The 16,979-nt window shown below is 30.2% G+C and overlaps 3 protein-coding genes across 6 annotated transcripts; 1 reads left to right on the plus strand and 2 right to left on the minus strand.

Annotated features, from left to right (window-relative positions):
• Positions 1 to 325: 325 nt before the first annotated feature.
• LOC408409 (UPF0430 protein CG31712) lies at positions 326 to 5,601 on the plus strand. 4 transcript variants are annotated; one of them, XM_006559308.3, is made up of 6 exons: positions 326 to 668; positions 941 to 1,081; positions 1,432 to 1,479; positions 1,788 to 2,013; positions 4,885 to 4,968; positions 5,035 to 5,601. In XM_006559308.3, the coding sequence occupies exons 1-6, from the start codon at positions 526 to 528 to the stop codon at positions 5,197 to 5,199; spliced, it is 807 nt and encodes a 268-aa protein (XP_006559371.1). In that variant the 5' UTR covers positions 326 to 525; the 3' UTR covers positions 5,200 to 5,601. The 4 variants fall into 4 exon arrangements, with proteins under 4 accessions (XP_006559371.1, XP_006559372.1, XP_006559373.1 ...); XM_006559310.3 differs by having other exon boundaries at positions 334 to 668; positions 1,025 to 1,081; XM_006559309.3 differs by lacking the exon at positions 1,432 to 1,479.
• On the minus strand, positions 5,581 to 15,912 carry LOC410428. The gene is made up of 24 exons (XM_026444695.1): positions 15,217 to 15,912; positions 14,831 to 15,080; positions 14,573 to 14,758; positions 14,275 to 14,495; positions 14,051 to 14,178; positions 13,681 to 13,954; positions 13,390 to 13,603; positions 13,214 to 13,304; positions 12,648 to 12,818; positions 12,332 to 12,585; positions 12,049 to 12,245; positions 11,599 to 11,871; positions 11,328 to 11,531; positions 11,013 to 11,220; positions 9,897 to 9,902; positions 8,190 to 8,323; positions 8,027 to 8,119; positions 7,790 to 7,965; positions 7,587 to 7,725; positions 7,307 to 7,520; positions 7,114 to 7,204; positions 6,869 to 7,039; positions 6,547 to 6,803; positions 5,581 to 6,466 (listed from the first exon to the last, which is right to left on the minus strand). The coding sequence occupies exons 2-24, from the start codon at positions 14,961 to 14,963 to the stop codon at positions 6,303 to 6,305; spliced, it is 3,999 nt and encodes a 1,332-aa protein (XP_026300480.1). The 5' UTR covers positions 14,964 to 15,080; positions 15,217 to 15,912; the 3' UTR covers positions 5,581 to 6,302.
• LOC102654313 (protein monoglycylase TTLL8) lies at positions 8,330 to 9,326 on the minus strand. The gene has a single exon (XM_026444694.1). It carries the CDS (start codon positions 8,715 to 8,717, stop codon positions 8,382 to 8,384), a length of 336 nt encoding a protein of 111 aa, XP_026300479.1. The 5' UTR covers positions 8,718 to 9,326; the 3' UTR covers positions 8,330 to 8,381.
• Positions 15,913 to 16,979: the final 1,067 nt, after the last annotated feature.

Raw genomic sequence — 16,979 nt, forward strand, 5'->3', positions numbered from 1 at the left:
TACTAATATTTTTTTAAATCGAAAACAAATATATATTTATGTACTTTTAATCTTATAAAATAATTATAAATAGCAAATATCGTATAATATTGCAATTGCGTTTTGATTGGTTGAAAATGGATAGAAGAATTCTTACCGTGAAATTTGAATGTAAGAATTTAAAATATATAATATTTTATTAAAATATAAAGTTGGAAAATAAATGATTATAGAAAAAGAGATATTAAAATAACTAATAAAAACACTTTTTATGGATTACACTTGAACTTCACCAAAAAATTTTTAAAAAAAAGACTATAACAAACAGAGACACTTCAAGCTTGTGCGCCATCTTGGACAATACTAAACATGGCCGCCGAAACTGCGTAAGTCAGTAGTGTGGTGTACATATTAACGGTGGATGGTTCATTATTCTATTACAGTGTTCGCGTAGTGTTCGGTTATTTTTATGTCCATTTACATTCTTAGTGTTTAATATATCGTTAGTTTTACAAGTGAATTCTTCAAAAGACAGAATTTGTTGAAATGGGCCGTTCCAGATCCAGGACAAAATCTCCTAGTAGGCGGCGTCATAAGAGCAAGCATTCAAGAAAACGTTCAAAATCACGTGAGAAGCATTCGAACAACAAGTATTCTGACAAGCCAAAAGAACGTAGTTCAAAAACAAGGTAATATATTTTACTTTATTATTGAACATATGCATATTGGAATCGTTTCATTCTATCGAATTTTCCGCCATTTTGCTATATAGTCAATAAAAAAAATCTTTTTTATTGATATATATTACACCTAATTGAAGGTTTATGTATCTCCTATTGTTGTATATATCTTAATGCGTTGTTTCTATTAATAAATATTAGTCACTTGATTTCTAATTGTCGCGTCAATTATTCCTTTCTGCAGTTATACAGAATTTGAAAGAATTTATTTATTTTTGCAGGAAACGATCCCATTCTGCATCCTCTAGTTCGTCAGATGCTTCAGATGATGTACATATAGTCAGTCATAAGAAACGTTCATACAGAGACAGAGATCGCAAAATGGATGAAGTAGAAAGACTGGCAGAAATGGAACGACAAAGGTAATTATAATTGATATAAATTTAATTATTCTTTATTTGATTTTTCTTAATTAATTGTATTTTCACTAACAATATTTATCTATAATATCTCTTGTTTTTAATAAAATATTCAAATATTAGAAAGGATAACGTTAAAATGTTTTTATTATTTCCTCGTGCATTTGATATTATAGAATTAAGGTACTTATCCCTAAAAAAATATTTCTTCACATTATTTTTTATATTTTATTTTTTTGAAAGGCAAAAACAATATAAATTTTAACACATTTAATTATTTTTTTAATTAATAAAGAAAATTAGTTTTGCTTCTATTGGTGTACGTTTTTTTTTATTTATAATTATGTTGTCAGGAAAAAGAAAGAATTATCGAACAAAACCTTCACCGCTAGTGCAGTTGGGTAAGATTGTATAACTATCTCATGGTGGTGGTTGAACTATTTTATATTGTATACATAATATAAGTACCTGATATTTTAATACATATCGTTTTGGAATTTGATAAAATATAATTAATTTGTTAATTCTAAATTATATATTTTTATTATTATTTTATTAAATATTAAATAAAATATATTTTGTTTAATTAAATAAGATGATTTTATATTTTATGTTCATAAATAATTAAAATAAATAGCATGCTTATGTATTTGAAGCATGTATGCTACTTTTGTAGCATTAGAACAACAAAATATTTCTGTGTTTTCAGAAGGCAACGTGAAGTGGAACAAAAAATGGTTGAAGAAGAAGCTGCCAAGCGAATTGAAGAACTAGTGCAGAAGAGAGTAGAAGAAGAACTAGAAAAACGTAAGGAGGAAATAGAAGCTGAAGTACAAAGGAGGGTAGAAGAAGCTAAAAGGGCAATGGAGCGTCAAATGATGGAGGAAATGGAATGGAGACAAGCAAAACTTCGTGAGGAGGAAAAACGAAGAGAGGTAAGACCAATCCAGAGAAACATTGGCCAGTGTTAGCCCAAGCGCTGTTTCGATCAACAGGAAATAAATCTGGTGCTCTATCCTTGCATTATTTTTATATTTAAATAAACAATATATTTTGATAAAGGCAGAGCTATAATATCAATGAAATATATATATATATAATGGAGGAAATGTATTTTATAATTTATAATGAATTGACTGGTAAGATGCAATTTAATTTAAATGTTTCTAAACTATAAAGAAAATTTAGGGTTTTATATGTTTGCATGTGTTGATATATAAAAAAAAAAAAAAAAAAAAAAATTAGAAAATTCTAATTGGGCATTCCAAAAATTATATAAATATTATTAATTGAATATAATTATGGTGAAACTAACACGTGTGATTGTAGCGCTGTATTAAGCTTCTATTTCGCGATCACAGCGTTTGGGCTTGAAGCATTGTGGTTATTAATGAGAAAAAGTATTATTAAAAAGCCACATTGCTTCGACTTCCCAACATCCACTGAGGTCGCGTTGTTGGGAATGTATACTTTCTCTTGTGGGAAGAATTTTGCTATTATAGGCGCATGTATCGGATATTTATGAACAGAATATTGTATTTGTACCATGTATATATTTATATATTTGTACAACATTAATACCTTTCATCACACAATATTTCGATTGTCAGTCGTATCTACTATTGCAAAAGTTGCTTTCGAATGCATTTACTATGTTTATGCTCGCAACTTTTACAATTGTTATACCTGACAATTCAACAGACCTAACTATTTATTGATCTAGTTTATATCCGCGTATGTGAATGTCCACATAATCGCATCGTTTAATCTCTTAAAAAAGTAGAAAAGGAAGTATCCAATTACTTAAAGTTAGTGATCCCAAACTTTGTAACTTGCTAAACAGAAAAAAGCAATCGTAAGTTTGAAATAAAGTTATTTTTCTACGAAACTAGGAAAATGATATTTTTCCCTGAATAGTTTTTGCTGTCAGTGAAACAGTAGATTTAAAAAAATTGTCAAATTTTTTCATAAAAATCTTTTTAAATTTTATCAATATGATTGCACAATTATTTTTAACTTTATTTAGGCGGTATAACAAAGATATTCCTATTTGTAGTAATTAAAATGAATTAGATTTTTTTCTTTTTGATAGATCTTTTTTCACATAAAAGTTTTTTTTTTTTATTAATCGTACAATTATTAAAAGTATAATTTAAATAATATTGTATGATTATTTTAAAATTTGGAAATTCAAGAAAATATACATTTAGTTTATATATACATACATACATATAAAATATATATATATATATAAACTGCTCTTGATAAACTTGCTTTTTTATGCAAACTATAATGACAATAAATAATAGAAATATTAATAGTTTTAATAAGAATAGAAAGAAATATTTATTCTATCCCGTAACTTTTTCATTCTAAGCTCTAATAACAGCTTTGATTAATTTAGTATAACAAATATTCTGAGTTACAAGAAGGGGTCCTGTTATTTGATCTAATTGGCTATGATTTATATATTTAGAAAATAATATTTATATATATATTTTTTTTATCTATTTATAAATATTCATAAATACTTCATTTTCCTTCAAATACGACTAGGAGTTTTCTTCTACTATGTTTTTTATGTATATGCACAATTGGTTATTTTCACCCTCGGGAAATCAGCACGTTCCGGTCAAATGGACAGCGACCCTGATTACAAGTTGACCATACTTTTATTCTTATTGCTTTGCACATTGAGTTTGCACTGAATATGTGAACAAGTTTGGGAGAAAATTAATTAGAAAGGGAGAGGTAGACGTTAAAGGGCAGAATTAGAATCCCATAGCAACAAAGCACGACCTAGCAATATATAGGTCACCTTCCTTACTGACTACCAACAGAAGATGCCGGTATTTTACTCACTGCTGAGTGATTGTCGATGAAGAAGGCATCCCCTACGTGCTGGCGCGAGCTTCATTCAGGTATTATCCAATTTATATATTCATAATTCATTTTATACCGATATTATTATTATCATTCTTTGTTTAAACACTATGTATCGGAAAGACAATATTAGGGATTATTTTAGATTTGCTAAATATTAGTACCTGGGACACAACGCATTCAATCGACAGGTCGGGGCGGATGGCACCACTCGTTCGTAAATATTTTTTTAATACGTTTTCCATCTTTTTTTTTTTTTCAAATGCACATCAGCCATTATCGAAGATATGTGAACCATCATTATCTGTGAAAAAATTATTATAATTTTTTTTCTTTTCTTTTCTTTTCTTATTCTTTTTTTTTTCTTTTTTTTTCTTTTCTTTTTTTTTTATTTTTTTTTTTTTATTATTATTATTCTTTAAAACAATATTTTTATACCTTCTGCATTTAAAGTTTATCCTGCACTTAACAGAAACTTACTCAACATATCGCGTTTAAGAAAGGAGAGTTAAAATTTATCTGTACATCCTTTTGCATGCACAGTGAATTGATTCAGAATCATAATTCACGTTTTTTCACTTTCAAGTGGCATCCTAAGTCGTCGTATTTCCATCTGGGGAATCTGTCAATAAACAGCATTCGCTGGGAACTAAGAGGAGCTCATTTAATCCAAATGAAGAAACTGAGTTTATATACATCCTCCGTTACTTTTATATCAGCAAGCCATCCTAATTCTTTCAAATCCTCGAAATTTCACGTATTCCCAACTATCTTTTCCATATAAAAAAAGAATGGTTCTTAGGATGTATAACACTAGACTGTTGACATAGCGGCACTATGATTTTTGAATATGAACGGTGTAACAACAGCTGGTGAACAACACCATCATTGCTTCATGTAAATAGATCCCATTGTCGTTGTAGGAGGAAGAGCGGAAGAAGCGAGAGGAGCTTGAGAGGATCTTGGAGGAGAACAACAGAAAGATAGAAGAAGCTCAGAAGAAACTGGTAGGTCTTTGAAGAATTAAATCTTGGACAATCTGGATGATTTAACAAGTATTTGTTTCGAATAAGGCTGAGGAAAGATTGGCTATGGTCGAACAACAACGTTTGATGGAAGAAGAAAGGCAAAGAATGAGAAAAGAACATGAAAAACGTGTTAAAGAGGAACAAAAGAAAATCCTCGGGAAGAACAACTCGAGGCCTAAATTGTCCTTTACACTAAAGCCAGTTACGTGAGTCTGTATCATTTCGTGCAGTTTTATATGTGATATTTATACATCTTGTCGGATTTGGAATCATTCATATTCCGCAAGAACATTCAACATATGCTGCGCGTACATGAGTACATAAAAGATGCAGCAATAAGATCCAAAGCTCATTCAGAATGTATTTGCGATAATCATCGAAATCTGGCAATGTTGAATTTTTTTATTTGATTATGATGATCATATGTACATCAGAATTGAATAATTAATTCTATACTTGACAGATTTCGAAACCCAATACAGGTGGGATTTTAACCTGTTCGAGACTACACTGATGTCAATACAGAGAAACATATGTTTTGTGCAGGAACAAGTAATAGAGCAAGTATTTGTATTTATCTGTTATGTTATACTTTTTTTTTTTTTTTATATTGTAATAATAAAAAAATATTCTGTACAAATTTGCTTGATCTGTTTGACAGAAGTGTGGTCTAGCCTAGTTTGGTGTGTTCTACAAATTGCAAATGCAGTTTATATAATGCTGTTTCTCTGTAACTATATTATACAAAAAATACTTTTATTTCAGTTAGATATATTAATGAAAAATGAATCGTATTTAATGCATTCACATTTTCAAGCTCGATGACCCAAAATAGATTTTGTAATTAAACACAAGTGTATACATGAATTTTCTACGAGAATAGAACTATTGTGCATCTGTAATACATAATATAAAAATCAATTTCGAAAAAAATAGTAACAGGAGAGCTAATTTTTTTAGTACGTTAAATCGAGATTTTAATGAATTGTGCATACGTCTAGAATTTAATACAGAGAGTTCATTCTGTCGATGAAGAAAAAAAATAGAGTAAAAATGTTCTTTTCTAATCAAAATTAAAATAACAATGCTGACTAAAAAAAGAAAAAAAAGAAATAATACGTTGACTGGATCATAAATTTGTACACAAGTATGAATGCAACCATGAACATATATTTCTTGTACGCATTCGTGTATAAATGTGTATTAATATAACAAAAAAATCATTCGTTCATAAAGGATTGTATACCTAAAACATTGTTACTTATAAAATAAATACGTTTTTATTAAATCTCGTTTATTTTATACTTTATGTTTTATAATCGATTTCGACTCGAATTTTTGGAAAATACAGCTTTACCACGAATTCCAAGACTTACTCCTTTTCCTAAAACATTTCTGTAAAATGGATTGCGTTGTTTGTAAATGCATTCGAATTTACCACGAGCAGCTTTCTTATTTTTACGACGATCTAAAACCACTTTAAAATAATTGTTTTTTTAAAATAATTTTTCTCTATATTTTTAAGAAAATTCGAAAAAAAAATTTGATTGTATCTACCTTTGATAGTATCTTCTATTATTTCTGGATAAAGTTTTTCGGTAACGCTGCTACTTGGAGGATGCAATCTTGGATTTGTATTAATTTCAATTAACCAGACTGATAGATCATCCATTATTAAAAAATCAGCACCGTATAATTGAAAGCTATTTTTTCGATTGACCATATTTTCTTGAGACGCCAGAAGTGCCCCAATTAAATTTTGTTTTATACCCGGTTTAATGAGCTTTTCCCACGCTGATTCGCGATCCGTGGCTCTGAGAAGATAAAACCATTGAATAATTGCTCGAGATTTATCTTAAAAGTGATATAAAATGCATACTTCAAGTATTCTTTGAAGTTATGAAGATTCCAATGAAGTTCGCAAGGTATTGGTGAGTTCTCATTTATTGTTTTTCTGTATTTCAATTGCACAGTTGTATTGCATAAATGAATCGATTCGTGGAAATTATTGAGCGTAAAATTTTTCGATGCAAAACGAACCAGAATATCCCTTCGAAACAAATGATTCGATAAACAAATATTCAACAAGGAAACAAATATTCAAAGATGGAGAAAAATCGATACTTGTACATCCAAACTGTAAGAGGTTGCGTACTGGTAATCAAAAACCATTGCCTAATATCAACTTTCGTTCTATGTACGAGCAATGGTCGTTCTAAAAATAATGGATGATGTTATTTTATATAATTATTCTTATATCTTATATAGAGATAATTTATTCTTAATATCTTTCTGACACTGATGTGGTTACATTCACCTATGTACTTTTGCACAACGTATTGCATGCATTCCTTGGAAGCTTGATTTATCTTGGCCAAAATTTCCGATAATGAATTCTTAAGAATTATACCTTTGCCCAAACTTTTATCACCCGGTTTTATAATCCAGATATTCCTCATTCCATCGATTTGAGTCTGGGGACGACATTGCATCATTCTTTTCATCGTGTTTGATGCGTATCGTAAAAGTTCCTAATAAAGAATATATAATATAATCTACCAATTCGATCAGATTTTTATATTAATTATAATATATACTTCAATGTTTATTTCATTTTTCTTCTGCAATACTGCACGTCTCTGCAAAATTTTTTTGTACCACGATAAAAATTCATTCCAATCAGGAATCGATATGTCTTTATTATCCTTTCCGTCAATATCTTCGTGTGCACAAACGCTGCAATTTAATTTAAAATTTTATAGAAAATATTTTTAAATTCTGTTACTTTATTTTTTAAAACCTTATATATTCGCTGCATCGTTCAAGAGCGAATAAAATTGCTTTCATAGGAATAGTCCCGTCTTCTGACCAAACGGAATTTGGCCCAACAACGCTGGCGAAGAATAAAAACCACTTAAGAATTCCCATGCTAGCCGTGATGTAAAAATCTTGAATGAATTCCTCTATCTGTGCAGGCTGGATACGTGCAAGATGTTTTAATTAATACTGTCGTGATGCGGAAGAGTTGCATACAAACCTGATAAACATTGTAGCATCGTGGGAATTGTACGTTTGATACGTCAGCTTCGTAATACCAAGAAATATTCTCTAAATTATTGCACATATCGACCTGAAATAATTTCAACGTAAGTTTAAGTAAAATCAAAAGGAAAGAATAATGGAAATTTGGTATAAGCAACTTTTGACGTAAAATAACATCCAGTAAACTTGTTGACTATGGTTCTCTCCTCTGTTCTAATAGATGCTCTCTTATTGGAGTACCATATAAAATTTGGAGGACATCTCAACAATTTTTCGACTGTTTCTAAACCAGCTGAAATATAAAGAATATATATATTTTCCCTTTTGTCGAAAAATGGAATGAATTTTTGTCAATAACCTTCGGAAATTTCTGGAGACATCGAGAGCATTTTTCTGATAAATTTTTTCTCTATCCAACCTCTCTGTCCCAAAGGTTTTCTTATCGGCGGAAATATACCATAAATCACGAAAATTTTATGTTCGTTTACAGCTTTTGATAAAATTTTTAAGATAAAATTGATCTTTGCATTTTCACTGTTAAGAAGTCTCATGTATTCCCTCAAAATAATCTTGCCGTAAGTATTCTCATTTTCTTTCTCCTCGTCCATGAGTAAATCGTCGAGATCGTCGCGATTGCAAAGAATCTCGGCATTCGCAGTTTTTATAGGTTTCATGTTTGTAACCATTATGGGATCGGAAACTTTATTTAAAATTAACTCTTTTGACTCTTCCTCAATTTCCTTTGGATCTTTTGGATATATCTTGCAAAAAATGTTGCGAAATATTTTTATATATATATTAATACCCGTAGAAGATATTCTGTTGCTTTTTTAACTCAATTCTTTCGTACCTGCCAACCTTGACAGTGTTTTTTAATTGTGCAATCCGCGGAGATTAACATAATTTGCCATTTTTTTGTCACTACAGTTTTTACATTATTCGAGATTTCCAATGTATGCTTTGTATTTTCTGATATTTTATTTTCAATATTGGGAAATCCATGGTTAGAATCTGTAATCAAGATATTATTTCTATTTTCTTGGTCATTAGCTTCAAAAAAAATTATACAATTCTTCTTTTGCCGCATTGTACAATCTTTTTATTAACAAAAAATTTTTATTTTTTAACATGTTTTATTCATGCCTCTATTTTCACATTTTAATTTACATTATAAAAATTTTTGATAAAAAATTGAATCCATTTAGTAACATCGACTATGACGATCGATGTGATATTGACAATCGATATATGAACAATCGATAAATAAATTTCGATATTCTTCTATATTCAGGATTTACGATAAGAAAATATATTTTTAGACACTTCTGAATAGTTTCTTCCAATTCTCTTCCCAAGAATGCGTACACGTTCTATATTTTTTTATAGCTTCGTTCATGGATTCGTTCAATAATTTCTCTATTTCCGGCTTCTTAAAAATTGGTTTCTTTATTTCGATTTTAATTCCATAATTGTTTATAATTTTCTTTGGTTTCTTAACTTGCACTTCCTCTCTCGTCAATTTCGTTAAATCGATCTCCGCAATCTTATTCTCAGGCTTGATGTCATATGCTTTCATCTCCAATTCCTTTTTATATGCTTTTTGTTGTGCTTCTTGTATATTCATTTCACGAATTATATCTTGTACAGATTTTAACAAAAGTTTATTCTTCATGATTCTATTTTCGATACTTTTTTTCTTCTTGGAAGTGATATCATCTTTTATGATATACATGGAATCATAGGTTCTCTTAGTACCACGAAAAATACTTTTTCTCTGTTCTATAAAATAAACGATACGTGTTTCTTATCGTGTTTTAAAAAAAGAAAGGAAAGATTAAATTTCCATAAAATACCTACCTGAATACACATTCCTATTGTTATTACTTATGGTAAATTGTTGAAAGAACATTTCATTCTTCATTATTATTTGATTGTTATATTTCTTAGGGAATCGGGATGCATAGAATTTCATATGTTGTGTGTTCGTAGTGTGATACTTTTTATTTTTCAGATCAGTTTTTTCTTTCAAACAATTTTTCTTTTTCAATTTTACGGCTTTTGTGAAATATTTCTCATCTTCTTTGCGCATAGATCGTTTCTTCATACAAAATTTTGGATTATCCGAGTGGATGTACAACTTTTGATCAAATGTTACTTTCGGTAAAGTAGTGACCACTTTATCATTATTATCATTATTATGCGGTTTTAAAAATTGATCGTTATTCAGATTTAGATTCTCGGAATTCGTACGAAACGTTTCTATACATGGCGTTTTTCTCGATTCATCGAGCTCACTCTCCGAATCGGTACAAGTATCAGATAAATAAAACGATAGAGATTTTTCATTTAATGACGAACATTGTTGAACATTGTTCGCAGGCTGGCAAAAAATATATAAATTTAATTAAATGAAAATGTGAAAATTATTCTTTATTTAAAATATCATACCAAAGATTTTCGTTTAGATTGTCGGAAAAATGTGCATTGAAAATTATCTTCATCGACGTGATTGATATTTTTATCGTCATTCAAAGTGTTCTTCTCGGATACAGTATCTCCAGAATTCCAAGATAAGTCGGCGCACTCCATTCCACGTGACAAGTATAGACAGATAGAACATATATCGTTTAATTTGTTTACAATTTAGCATTAAATTTAAAAAATTTTTGAAAAATGATGGCCTCCATTTGTCTGATAGTTTCACTTATAATTTTGCTTTATTTTTTTAAGTTGCCATTGATGTTGGTTAATTTATAAGCATATGTCAAAACATGATTTTTCAATTAAATATAATCGATTTGATTTTGTTTCGATATTTTATGCAAAGAGTGAAAAATCGAAAAATTATAACGGTTGATAATACAGTTTTTTTTTATTGATCATTTACAAATACAGTTCAAATAGAACTTGGAGAACAACAGTGATCGCAAGTAACAAGTGCAGCTTACGCAGATTAACTAATCAATTAGTTAATCTTAAACCTACGGCATACATATCCGTAATGTCAGACAAAATTTTATTTTTATTTTGACGTGAACTTTTTTTTGAATGATGATTTTTATTTTTTATAGGTTGATTAGCTTTGTTCGTTTTTGTTAAAATAGATGGTAATGTCTGTGGTTCCGGAGGAATGACAGACGTAGTATTTTTTTTGTACTTTTTAATGACATCTTGTACGGCAGTTTTAATCTAATAATAAAACGAGAAAAAGGGTGTTATTAAACTTAAATATATATATGTGTAAACATATATAATACAATATAAATATATAAATATTCCTATAAAATTAATTCTACCTTATCATTATTTTGTTTCAAAGGTTTTTCAATTTTTTGGCTCGATTTTGTTTTTTGACTCGAAGTTTGTTTTTGAAAAGCCATGACTTTAGAAACCAACGATTGCTTCACAGGAGATTCCATTTTATTGCTAAGCGTCCCAGCAAAAGTATGCGATTTTTTCGACAAGCGTGATGCGTGTTTTTGATTATTTACAATTTTTTCCTAATAATTCTTTTCTTAATAATTAAAATAATTTCTCGATTAAATTTCAATTAATTATAATACGTACTTGTGTCAAGATAGGAAATTTTGTCTTAGTATTAGAAATCGGACGAACAACAGGGGCACTTTTCATAGTCGATTCCTGCTTATCAATTAACACAGTTGTTATTAAAGATTTCGGACGTATACTCATAGGTAGTGCTTGTCTTAATTTGGGGGAATCCATTTTATAATAAGCATAAAATTCCTGATCAAGTTGTATTTCTAATTCTTCGATCAAATCAACAATTATTGGACCAATTTGATTATGCGTAATTGATTTTTTCTTTGTCAAACAAGTCTAAAATTATTTGTGTATAAAAACAAATTAATTAAATTAACATTTAACAAGTTGAATTTAAGAATTGCTTTATTATTTCTAAATTTCGGATAGCATATATTCGATGTGCAATATCGATTGAAAATTTATTTATGAAATTTAGAAGAAGAAAAAGATTTAAATTTTCTTTGAACCTACCATTGGGGACTTTGAAACAAGACTAACTTTTGAATCTTCATTATGTACCGAAGTGGATTTCTTTCCAGTAGTTATTCTAGTTCCTTGAAGAGACAATGCTGCACCTAAATACGGTTGACAACTGGACATTCTTTGTTTGTAAGCTAATTCGAATTCTCCTGTACTCGCGTTCTTGTCTTCACGGTAATCTATCACCACTATAAAAATTCAACAAGAAGAATAAGAGAAAAACGCCAAAAAATCTGGTCTTGATAGAGATAAATTGAACGCTTCTATGATATACCTTTTATGGTATCTTCTAAAACTTGCTTGCACAAACGTGTCGTAACTTTACTCGAGTAACTCATATCAGGATGACTATTGATTTCGATTAACCAGACAGAAAAATCATCCATAACCATAAAGTCTGCGCCGTAAAGTTCAAAACTATTTTTTCGGCGATCCATAGCCTCTTGACTGGCTAATAGAGAACCGACTAAACCTTGCTTCATTCCAGGATAAATTATATCATCCCACGCTTTGTCGTGTCCCTGAGATCTGTTGGAGTTTTGTTAGTAGTAAATTTCGATCTGATCTCGCAATTACTCGATTCATCATACTTGAGAAATTCTTTGAAGGTCGTTGCATCCCACATATTATCCGAAGGCAACGCAGGATTTCTATCGCCGCAATTTGTGTACTTGCATTGAATCGCGTGATTGCACAAATGAATCGACTCGTGGAAGTCTGTCAGGCTGAATTTCTGGGAGCAGAATCGTAGATAACTTTCTCTGAAAGCATAGAAGATATTGCATACTGCTACCATTGTGTCGATCGTATGAATTGCATGCCAAATATATCACAAGTACAATAATAGGGCAAGCATTTACGCAAACTGGGTTAGAGAAGATCAATTTTACAAGGGGTGAACTCATAATAACCGATAATTTACTGGTTTGGATAGTTTGTTGGAAAGTAGCGAATTACAATTTTAAATATACAATGAAAAGTAGCTTCTTTCTGAAGTTGTAAGTTATTTCAATTGATAATTGCGATGGATACGCAATAATTAAACGATAGAAGAGCACGAGATAATGTGACACGAAAGAGAAATTGTTTCGAGTTAAATATATATGTATATTTGTACAAGCATAATACGAGCTAATTATATCTGAATAAATATTACCTGTATATCCACAGAGTTAGAGGCTGGGAACAAGTAATGATAAACCATTGTCTGATATCAAATTTAGTATTATGTATCAACAATGGTCGTTCTATATAAAACAAATAAATATGATTTATTTAAAAATATATTTATAATAATAAAATATATATATTAAAGTCTAAAGTATCGATTACCAATATATTTCTGTATGACATAACGAGTATCTGATTTAGTCGATGGATTCATTTTCGCCATAACGTCTTCTAGTTTATTTAAGAGAACGATTCCTCGGCCACGACTTTTATTTCCCGGTTTCATAATCCACACGTTCATTATACCATCCATGTCGATTTGCGGCCAATATTTCTTCATCTTCTTTAGAATATGCTTCGACGCCAGGAAGAATTTCTGTTCACACCGTGCTAAATTAATATAGTTCCCATGACGTTACTTGTCAGCAATACAATAGAAATTATATTGCTTACTTGAAATGGAACATTGTTTCGAATGAAGAGAGATTGACCGTGAACGATTTGATAGTACCAGCTGATAAATTGGTCCCATTGATGCGCCCAAATCCTTTCGACTTCTTGATCGATATCTTCGTGCGATTGTGCACTAATATAATCACTGCCTCGTTTAATCGCGAATTCTAATGCCTTCAAAGGCACGGTGCCAGTTGGTGATCTAACTGCATTCTCACCCTCCACATTTATCTTGTTAACTAACCATTTTAATAAATTTAAACATGCCGTGAATCTGTAAGAAACAAAAAAAGAAAGATGGAAATCAAAAATGTTGAAAAATAATCTGGAAAAATCCGAATTTTTATCCGATATGATAATATTATATCACCGAAAATCTTCTATGAAAGCGTGCATCTGATCCCCTTGGCATAAATTATAGCAACGTGGAAAAAGAGTGTTCGCCACTCCAGCTTCGTAATACCAGTGCATTTGTCTGACGTTGGAGCATAAGCCCACCTAAGGCAATCGATTTTCTTACAAGCATATATTATCCTTCTTTAAGGAGTGCCTCACATGACTAAAAGAAATTAAGACTAAAGTCACTTGAGATACCTTGGAGGTAAATCCTGCTCGATAATATCTGTTAAAAATCGTTGTCTTGTTATCTTGTGCAGGCCAACCGGGCCATTCCGATCCGGTATTCCAGAGAAAGTCCACGGTATGATTGGTTAACATTTTAGAAATTAATAGGCGTTCGCTTTGTTGATCCTTCAAGTCCCCGATGCCAGCTAGAAGTATTATAGGACTTGCATCCGCGTTGTAATGTTGGTCGCCTAAGAAAATTAATCTGTACAATACCAAAAATAAAATATAGAACTTGGAAAATACACAAAATAATTTGTGAAAATACCAGCGCTGTTCTTTCTATAGAATTTTTCACACCATCCTCGTTTTAACATGCACTCACGAATCACACGAGCTCTTCCGTAAACCATAAATGTATGGTGTGCAGCAATAGCATCTTTTACTATTTGTTTAACTCTCATAAATCGTTCGTGTAAAGTTGGTGGGATTTCTGAGATTGGCTGAATTTTTTCTATATGACACAATGAATGTTAAAGTATATATTAGTGAATATAAGTTATAAGAAATATATTTTAAAGTACACCTTGAATTTCTGTTACATCACCCATTGCTTTTGTGTTGGGATCATTGGAATCATCCTCATGTTCTTCATTTTTGTCCGCTTTATTCGTGCTAATCGGCTCCAAATTCGATGCTGCCTCATCGTTCGCTTTCATGTAGCGCACTTGCAAATCTGTATGTTCTTCTGCACTTTTTTGCTCTTTAATTTCACTTCATTGCAGTAAGATTTGTTTTAAAAAGGATGAGCCCGAGGACGTCAACGTTACTTTATCCTAGATCAATTTCCAATATTCGATATCAGTCATCGAAACAATAATGCACAAGGCATACATTTTTTTCATGATAATAAAATGATAACAAAATGTGACATTAACATCCTGCATATTCGAATTAGATTTCTTTCAATACCTGTTGAATCTTCGACAGTCTCATCAACATTCTTTCTGATTCAAATTAGTTTTTTAATTTCTAACAAATAATTGTTGTTTCGAATCTAAATTATTTAATAGAAGAATAACCTCGGTATTGTATGATTAAAGACGACATTCTTCGAATAGATATGAATTCGAGTTACAATAGAGAATCAATGAAACGAAAGCAAAACTCCGACTGAACGTCATCGACGACACGAGATACGTGTTCAGAATCTAGAATTCCGTAAGCGTGCGCTCTGGAAGCGTTTCAAACCACCCCCAACTATTCGGCGGATTGGATAAGATTGCATGATCACGTCATTTTCGTGTTTCGTAAGTTATATTACAAGATTCGTGAATGCTGATCAATTGTCTGATAAGAATGACCACTCGAAGGTTCAAAGGTCATGGATATATTCAATCATTTTGTTTCAAATTTTATGGATCAAGATTATTTAACAAAGTGAAAGTTGTAATCTTAAAAACAGTCTTGAATTTATTCGCAATGAAATTTAAATATTTATATACTATAAACGTTTATTTTTTTTATAATATAATTAATCTGAAATTTTTACGTAACAGGTTATGTAATCGAATTTTAAAGTGGGTAAAAATAATCAGAAAGAATAGGAGAGAACTGTTGAAAGAGGAGGAGCGTACCAGGCACCTCTGCAGAACTACGTGAAATGCAGGTAAAGAAGCAAAAGCTATCGCGTGGATTGCCCTAACCATTCCTGTTCTACAAACTCTGACCCACTTATTCAAACGCATCTTGATTCACGTGAAAGATTCGACCTGACGAATCACTTCGACCTGTTATCGCTAATTGTTAGAGTTCAATTTCACGCTGATAATTTGATAAAATATATACGTCATTTACTATTTTAGAATTCGGACGATGCTTACGCACTTTTGTTATCGGTTTTTCGATTAGATCACATGTAATAAGAGTAACATCAAAGACGTATTGCCTAGAAGATAATGAGTTTCTTGTCGGAATCATGAATTTATATGATAAATGCGACAAATAAAAAGTCTGCTATTCTTCCATAGTTCATTCCATTTTTTTATATTATTGATTTAGACATTTATTAATTTCTTACCATTAAATATAGTGCGATATATGTTGTGGGAAATCATAGAATACAGCTGTACGACTGCATTCGTAGAGGAAAGGGTATAGTTATATGTTGGTGCAATTCTTACTGGAATATTGAAAAAGGTACAAAATACAAACTTGAAAAAAAACGAATGATGAGGAATAAACATATAACTGTCAATGACAGAAACTATTTGAAAGTAGTAAAGAATGAAGTTGCCGAGTTTTTTATTTTTAAAACTCATCAATTCAGCAATTTAAAAATTATAAAATATTGATAATATTAATGATAATGTATTATAATAATATCGAAAATAAAAATAATTCATATATATGTTAGCAGGAAGTGAAAATAATGATAAAAATTTGATAATATTAATATATACGATGGTATATAATAGATCGAAGAATAGAAGAATTGTACCAATACTTATCAACCGATATGAAAAATAGTTCTAACCTATACGTTAAAAATAAATTAATTACATTTAGGATTAGGATAAATATCTTCCAATTTATCTTAAAATAAATAAATAATAGATCCAATAATAAATTTTAATATTTTAAATAATAGATAAAGGTAAATATCAAGACTTAACTCAAAATAAAGTCATTCCACAAAATACTGTTTTAAAGATTTTCTTTTCTAACATTTATCC

The sequence above is a fragment of the Apis mellifera genome, linkage group LG13 (assembly GCF_003254395.2).
Source record: "Apis mellifera strain DH4 linkage group LG13, Amel_HAv3.1, whole genome shotgun sequence".
Classification (NCBI taxonomy): domain Eukaryota; kingdom Metazoa; phylum Arthropoda; class Insecta; order Hymenoptera; family Apidae; genus Apis; species Apis mellifera.

Bases quoted from the DNA above. Each gene is read 5' to 3' on its own strand.
- LOC408409 (XM_006559308.3), top strand. From the start codon at position 526: ATGGGCCGTTCCAGATCCAGGACAAAATCTCCTAGTAGGCGGCGTCAT. The intron at 1,082-1,431 runs GTAATTATAATT...TTATGTTGTCAG, and splicing joins GCAGAAATGGAACGACAAAG to GAAAAAGAAAGAATTATCGA. The intron at 1,480-1,787 runs GTAAGATTGTAT...CTGTGTTTTCAG, and splicing joins TTCACCGCTAGTGCAGTTGG to AAGGCAACGTGAAGTGGAAC.
- LOC102654313 (XM_026444694.1), bottom strand. From the start codon at position 8,717: ATGGTTACAAACATGAAACCTATAAAAACTGCGAATGCCGAGATTCTT.
- LOC410428 (XM_026444695.1), bottom strand. From the start codon at position 14,963: ATGAAAGCGAACGATGAGGCAGCATCGAATTTGGAGCCGATTAGCACG. The intron at 8,120-8,189 runs GTTGCTTATACC...AAATTATTTCAG, and splicing joins GATGTTATTTTACGTCAAAA to GTCGATATGTGCAATAATTT. The intron at 7,040-7,113 runs GTATCGATTTTT...TTTGTTTCGAAG, and splicing joins CTTACAGTTTGGATGTACAA to GGATATTCTGGTTCGTTTTG.